General features: G+C 37.7%; 1 protein-coding gene across 4 annotated transcripts in view; it reads left to right on the forward strand.

Annotated features, from left to right (window-relative positions):
• Positions 1–7,352, forward strand: part of myocd (myocardin) — a 475,084-nt gene extending 467,732 nt beyond the window's left edge. For 3 of the 4 annotated variants that reach the window (XM_052033032.1, XM_052033033.1, XM_052033030.1), the window contains one exon: positions 1,422–7,352. In XM_052033032.1, the coding sequence (XP_051888992.1) occupies positions 1,422–1,987 (566 nt within the window). In that variant the 3' untranslated portion in view covers positions 1,988–7,352. The remainder of the gene's footprint in view (positions 1–1,421) is intronic. The other variant, XM_052033031.1, reaches the window with a different exon arrangement.
• The last annotated feature ends 585 nt before the right edge of the window (positions 7,353–7,937 follow it).

Here is a 7,937-nt window from a genome sequence, read left to right on the forward strand (position 1 = left end):
ATTGTAAACTTAGGGCAAAAGGAGGCCATTTAGCCCATCATGTCAGTGCTAGTTGAAAAGGGGCTTTTACTGGCCATTAAGTTTCAGTAAACCCTGTTGAGATTGAAACCAGCAGTGGTGGATCCATAGCCCTGATAGTCACAGCTCCTCAGGTTTGTATCTGGATACTTTTTAAGAGTTAAGGGGTTCTGCCTCTACCACCCTTTCAAACAGTGAAGTCCAAATTCCCCTGACACTGAGCAGGGAAAAAAATCTTTTCCTCATCTCTCCTGTAACCCACTGCCAATTATTTTAAATCTCTACTGCCTATTTTTTTTGACCTGTCAGGCAAGGGAAATAAAGCCTTGCTATGTCCCTCATAATTTTATACACCTCAACTCAGTCTCCCCCTCAGATTCCGTTCCAAAGGAAACAATATCTTCCTATTCAGTCTTTCCAACTTTAGGAAAAGAACTCAGGCAATTACCTTGGCAGAACACTTGCAGACAGATGCAGCAGTGGTGATTGCCTCTATTCAAGTCTTTTATTTGTACAAAAAAATGTCTGACAGGATTGAATTCCAGGCCAACAAATGAGAGAAATCTTGGAACTAAAAAAAATAAAAGCTGCAGGTGCCAGAAACTTGAAATAAAAACAAATATTGCTGGAAATAATCAGCAGGTCAGGCAGCATCTGTGGAGAGAGGAGCAGAGTTAATGTTTCAGGGCAATAATTTTTCATCACACTGGTCATCAATCTGAAACAGTTTCCTTTCTTCACAGATGCTGTCTGACTTGCTGAGTATGTCTAGTACTCTGTTTTTATTATAAAATGTCATACCCTAGAAATTCTTCCAGTCCAGAAGAGACACTTTAAAGAGGCAATGCACAACATGTTGTATGCATTCTCTGTTTGATCCTGGCCTTGTTCTCTATGAGAATGTGTGGGTTTTCCCTTAGTGTTCTGGTTTCCTCCCATATGTCAAAGATGTGCTGGAAGATTAATTGGCTACTGTAAATTACCCCTCATGTGGGGGTAAATGGCAAAGGAATCAAAGAGGAGTTGATGGTCATATGAGGGAGAATAAGTTACAGCGCTACAGGGAAATAAGGGGAGGGGGAATGGGACTATTGGGAATGTTTTGCTGGGTCAGCATGAACCAATGGGCTGAATAGCTTCCTGTATGGTCCTGAATAAGTTAATTCCACACTGAACAGGAAGCCTTCCAAACCCCTCCCATTGATTAGGATGTTCTTCCGATGTCTGTGCAGAGCAGTTGTATCTTGTATATGATTGTTTTCAGTAGTTTCATCCTCTAAAGGTTATTCTCTTAAGAGGAAAATCTTTTCAAATTTATTTTGTGCATGTTCCATATTTCCTGTAGACTTAAAAGACAATTTATTTCCTGATGTATCTTCTTATTAGAACTGTCTACTTTGCAGAAATGCCACCAAATGCCAAAAACGATCACCACTGTGCTCAGAAATCAGTGCCTCAAATCACAGTCTCTTCAGGAGCCTCCACTGTGACTGTGCCAAGGACTTCATCAAGTCCTTTCAACCACATGTCTCCTCCTCCGCTCTCCTTTGACCATTGTGCAAGCAACAGTGACAGTCAGCTTGAAGCCCTTCTCAACTCACGCAGCTCCTTGAGCAGGGGGGGTGATATTACACTGCTTAAGATTGGCAGTGAGGAGTCCCAGCTCGACAGCATTGGTGAGGGCTTTTCTAGCAACTCCCGAGAAGAGATGCTGAACGCTCGAGACATTCTGGAAAACCCCCTTTCACCGATGGAGACCCAGCTGTCGCCTTCTTCCACACACAGCCATGTTATGAACCTAGGTCTTGCAGAAACTCCCTTGGAGAACATGGACTGGCTGGATCTCACACCACCCAGCTCAACAGCAGGCTTTGGATCAGCTGGTTCCTCCACCCCGAGCATCTTCTCTGCAGATTTCCTGGACGTTACAGACCTGAACTTAAACACAGCCATGAACTTACAATGGTAACATGCTCAGGGGACTACGTACTACAGGTAGATTTAAAGCCATTTAAATAGCAAAACAAAATAAAAAGGAAGCATATTGCTTGTGTATACAAGACAAATGTTGACAACGGTAAAGTAAATGGAAAAATTCAGTTGGCTTGCAAGATGATTGCCCTGTGGCTGTTGCATGTAGTATTGTTTGAATAAGTTAAAATCTTCATAAAGTTATGTATTACTGTGTTTTACTGGAAGCAAAGTGAACACAGTCCATCACCAAAGAGAGACACCTGCTTTAAGTCTAAATCTGACTAAATTGGCAGGTGCAGTATATGGGTTAGATATACCGGCCAACTCTCAATTTGGCCTTGTGCACACAGCCTGCATTTTTGTTTTGTACATAGCTTAAATTTACTCATAACTTTTGCAAGATTTTTTATAATTTTTATCAGAAAAAGATTCTTTACTAAGCAAGCAATATTTGCTATCCTGAATAATGGAAAGTGTTACAATACTTGCATCCTTTCTGAACCACATTTGCAAAGTCACCCTACTTTATGCAAGTATTTGATTATTTGTATTGTGAATATATTTTATTGTTCACTTTGCACAATTAAAAGTAGAAGAGTTTGTCACAGTTTGCCTGTTTTTTTATGTCTGCTAGGTATTAAAATATTAGAAGGCATTCCATGCAGATACTTGGTAGGATTTTTTTTAAATCAGCAAGTTCATGAAATTATGCAGTGTAGTTCTTTGCATTTCCATTGTTTTTTGCTGACCTGATAATATAGGAAATAGGACGGGTAGGTGAGAATTCATTGTTTTGCTTAGTTCGTGATGAGGAGACATTTCCTGCCTTTGTCCACCCCTAAAGAGGCTCCACTTTGTAAAAAGCAGTGAATTATGCAACTGCATTTTTAAATCTGAATAAAACAAAAAGAAGTTCTGAAGCTGGAAGGCTCTGCGTAGATCAGCGAATGTAATCCTGAGCGCAAGTGCACAACAGCAAGCCAGCATCAGGCTTGACATTATATTCAGTTTTTACAAACTTGGGTGTTGACCAACTTGATCTATTTCAAATATTTTCAGCGTGCAACTCACAGGCCCACATTTTAAAAAAATTGATAAATAAGGTATTAATTTAAAAGGGAACAACACCAAACAAAAAGTTGGTGACAATAGTTCCAATCCTCGTCTTAGTGTAAAGAACATAGTTTATTTTTGGTAAATTTTATTCAAACCAAAGAAGTGCTCAGAAAAGCATTATTTTCATACCATTTTGTATTTTATATTATCCCTTTTTGCAATGTTACTTGCAATAAAAGTTCTTTACTGTGCCCGTTTGGAACAGCTAACTATTCTGAACAATTCAATATTCTGTAATGTGACTGAAATTTTAGCTAAGGATTTTCTTGCTAACTTGTATAGTAATAATATAAATTAATATTGTCCAATTCACCTGCTTATTAGTTTCTAAAATATAAAAATCATATCTGAAAGGTACTGTGCAGTTAATTAATATTTATTACCTGCAATATTTTGTCCTTCTGGTTATCTTGCTTATTTGCCATCTTGTAATTTCATTAAGTATGGACTTCTCTGAATAGTCAGTAAAATTCTACATAATCATAGGAATCGTAGTGAATGATTATCTTTGATATCTGATCAAAAGCACTTCATTGTCCAAGTTCTCTGTTTCTGAAGAAGTCAATGTCAGTCCTAAGGCTGTTGTGATCAAAGGCACAACTGCAGTTTGTTTCGCATTAGAGATGATTCTTGGGCAGAATGACCTGGCAGCTTCATCTCCTTCAGTGAAAGCCTGCTACACCTGCTATTCCAAGTAACCTCCCATCCAAGTATTAACTGGGTACGAGTCTTATCATCTTCTGACATTAGATGGGATCAGGCACCAATGGGTTCCTTATTTTTCTATCCCTTCAGCCTCTGCCCCACCCACTAAATCAATAAACATTATTCTAAAATGGCCTTGAATTAAATAATATTTGTTAGAACAATCTGTACCTTCCAAGTGAGTATATGTCATTCCAATGTTAACATGTCTTTGTGTGAACCAAGTTATGATATAACTGAGTGAGATAAATTGGCTTAGATAATCCTTGTGTACAAGCATATTTGATCACTACAGTGCATTTTTTAAACACATAATAGAATAACACAAGATTACGTTGTTTAAGCAACACAATCACCAATCCATGACTGACAGCCTGTGCGAGGCTGAAGAGATTTCCCATTGATAATGAATACCATAGAATTGCAAGAAATGATAAAATTGGGCAAATTGTAATCAGTGATCACCAGCATTCAAATAGCCTGTACAACTTTAAACCATCCACTATGTCATTTCAGGTTTCATTTAAACCGGAGATTTTCAGACTCGTTCATACAGCCTTGTTACCCATGTGGTAATACTCTACAGACACAAGAACATTTCCGACGCGTTCAGAAAGAAAAGATTATTTGCTATCTTTAAGGAAAGATTAAGACGTCTTTATTTAGCTCTGTAGAATTTTTGATCCGTTTGAGAGGCATATGAACATACAAATTAAGAGTAGGTCTGAGCCAATTTTGCCATCAAGCCTGACTACCATTTAATAAGATCACGGCTGATCTAATGGTAACCTCAATTACACATTCTCGCCTATCTGCAGCTTTCTTTCATCTCTTTCTACCTGTCAAGTATCTGTCTACCTCTGCCTTAAAAATACTCAAGGACTCTGCTGCCGCTACCCTTTATGGAAGAGAGTTCCAAAGATTTGCAACAGAAATTGACCAAACCATTTTTTGATGAGGCATCTTAAAGACATTGTTCCTCAGTGACTGATCCTTGCAATCAAATCCTGAAATATTATAATCAAACATTCTGCCGTGGTCAGCAAATAGATCCAAGACTGGTTAATCTCAAAAGCTTTACTACATATTCAGAACACAGGAAAATTCACAATCATATATTTATGGAACCTTGTTTTCATTGGTTGAAGCAAGAGTGACGATTTGCCACAATGAATGTTTAAATTATCTTTACTGAATGCAAAAGACAGAAAATAGAACCAATTCTTTAAAACAACATGTTTGTAGGAGTTGCAACTGCATGTCAAGGTAAAGGACCTTGCATGCATGGAAAACAATGATCAACCAAACCACTCTAAATACTGTCAATATAATCTCCACTTGAGACATCACCACCATTTATCTCTCAAAGAATCAGGACAGATATCTGTACAGAAACACTGGTTATATTGAATCATCTTACCAGCAGAAGCCTCTCAACTTCCCATTATTTGCTCCATTCAGAACCATGCTAAACTGTGTATTTAATTACAGTCAGATTGAACAGTATGAGATAGTCCACAATGGCTGCTGCATCCTTTCCAATCATATCAATGAGTCAGACTGCGCACTTTAGTACAATACAAACTTGCCTGATTCAGGTACCATATTACTAAGACTCACACGTCCACCCCTGGGCAACACCCTCCTTGGGTTCTCCCACCCTTTGTGGGAGAACTTCAATATTACTCCTGTTTGAGCTGTTCAGTCTCCTTATTCCATTACCATTCCCTAAGAAAAGAGAAAATTATTTCCCAGTGGCCCTGAACTTAGTTTTCTGACTGCATGTCAATAAGTTATTGGTCTTGAATTGAAAATGAATAATCCACAAACTCATTTAGAAAGTTGTGCTCTTTACCACCTCTGGTGGCTGAAGCCAGTGACATACAGCTTTCCAGAAAGTAGAAACCCCTACTCAGAACTAAGCCACAACAAACATTATTAATTTCCATTTCCTTTATGTGAAGGGCACACTGCTCTTGATTTCTCAGACCGACTTGGAATTCTCCATGTGGTCCAGACACAGATTTCTAATGTTACATAATCAGAATTGGCAGTGATAGTGCAGTGGAGAAATATTGTTTGTGTTAGTGTCAAGCTTTAGTTCACCCGATATCTAAAGTGAAAAGATAAACACAATTACAAATTGCAGATTCATACATCTAAAATTCACTCCATGAAATTCTTCACCCACGTTTTACAAAACTATGCAAATCTAGAGTCATTGTACATATGCTAAAAGAACACGAAACAGTCCTCATGGGACATAACAATTACCTGTCGTATATATCCAAATAGCTCAAAACTGAGCATATTCTCAAAACTACCATGAGTTGAAAGAGTCTAATATGTTTTACAATCGTAGCAGAAAATCTGTTCATGAGCAACATTTTTAAAGATATTTTTATATGTAAACCTAGAATTGGGTAGAGAATGGGACTTGGGTCATTAGCACAATTAAAGATATTCTGGACAACCACAAATTTTGCAAACACAGGTACAGTTGTTAGACTGACACCATGTGTACATTGGATTGTCAGTGTATCAGATAAAGCACATACAAAGATGGTTGTGGTAGTCACCAGCAAGTGGATGTGCCATGCATGGAGTATCGCCAGAAATGAAAACAACTTAAATTTCTCACTTGGTGCGGTCATCTCAGCATACAGTCAGCTAACATTGCTGATCTAATGGGTTTGTAATGATTGTGCCAATACTTTCTTACCAGTACATACCTACTTACATTTACCTCTGAATATTATAAGTGCTTTCTCTTTTGCTACCAATACCCTTTTTGTCCTTTAGTTTCCTGTACATGTCATGTGCTTGCAGCATTACTGACTATTCTATCATCTTGAACATACAGTATATCTTGCCTTAATTTTCCCCGCAGGCCACCTCTCACATGTGACTGGGAAGGTATTGAACAGGAGTTGGTTGAACTTGTGTCCAGCATTATAACTTAATGTACTAAAGACCTTTGCACCTGGGCCATTACCTCAGTGTATGCAAGATCTTAACTTACAACCATTTTTGAATAAGTTGTTGTCCTGTTATATTTATTTAGGGGGACATAAGTGGAGGTAATACCCTTTTGAGTTGCAACAGCCCTGCAAAAGTGCCATTCAATCTCAAAAGAAGTTTTATGTATGCAAATGATTCACAAATCAACAACGGCATCTTCCTTCTTTATATATAGAGTCAGGTTAATAAGTCACCTATAGAACAATTCTCCAGGATGACAATCAAAAAAAATGTAGGGAGCAAACAGCCCATTTGTACATGATGTCTGCCATATCAAACTGCCTCAAAAGTGTCATTGTAACTTCGACCAATCCTGTGGGCTAAATTCTTTCTGTATTCATATGCGCCTTATTTTTTGCACTTTGTAAATACTATATATTTTCTTATGGTGTATCATTTAACACAATGGAAATTTTGCTTTGTGTATATAACGGCAATAGTGTAGGTGCCAAAGTATTAAAGAAAGCTATGTAAACATTAAAAATAAGTTTTGGAACTGGGTGTTCTTAATAAATCGATTATCGTGACACAGCCGGTGTTGGTTTTACTTATTCTCTGTTATCTTCTGAGATTCCACTTTCACCAAGACCAATTGTCTGTCCTTTCTTGTCAACAAGGTAGTGAGTGGAGTGCCTTCTGCTTTTCTTTCATTAAAACAAGCAACTAGAAAAAGGGGGCTGAATGTGAACTTATTCTAAACAATCTCAAAATCATCTGTGAAATTCTGGACAAACAAAGTGAAAAAAAAACTAATTGAGGCTCAAAACCACAATAAAACTATCATTAGGCTAGTTCTTATGTTAGGATAGTTTAAACCACTACCCTTTTATTTCTGTGGTGAATTTTGTATTTATTGAATCACATGGAAGATGCAGATGTTATTTTCTTAAAAGAAAGCATCCTGTATTTCCTCAATTTTCTGCTTCAGCTGTTTGTTTAGTTCAATTGGTGACACTAAACCCTTGGAGATAGTTGTGATTGGAATATTACCCAAGGACTTGGTCTCATGATCCATATGTGGCACAGGGAGTGGGATTCCTCAGATGAGTTATTAACTCTGGTTCTGTTTGCTGTTGCAGTGGAAGTTAAATAGGTTAATCATT

Source organism: Pristis pectinata, chromosome 18 (assembly GCF_009764475.1).
Source record: "Pristis pectinata isolate sPriPec2 chromosome 18, sPriPec2.1.pri, whole genome shotgun sequence".
Taxonomy (NCBI): Eukaryota; Metazoa; Chordata; class Chondrichthyes; order Rhinopristiformes; family Pristidae; genus Pristis; species Pristis pectinata.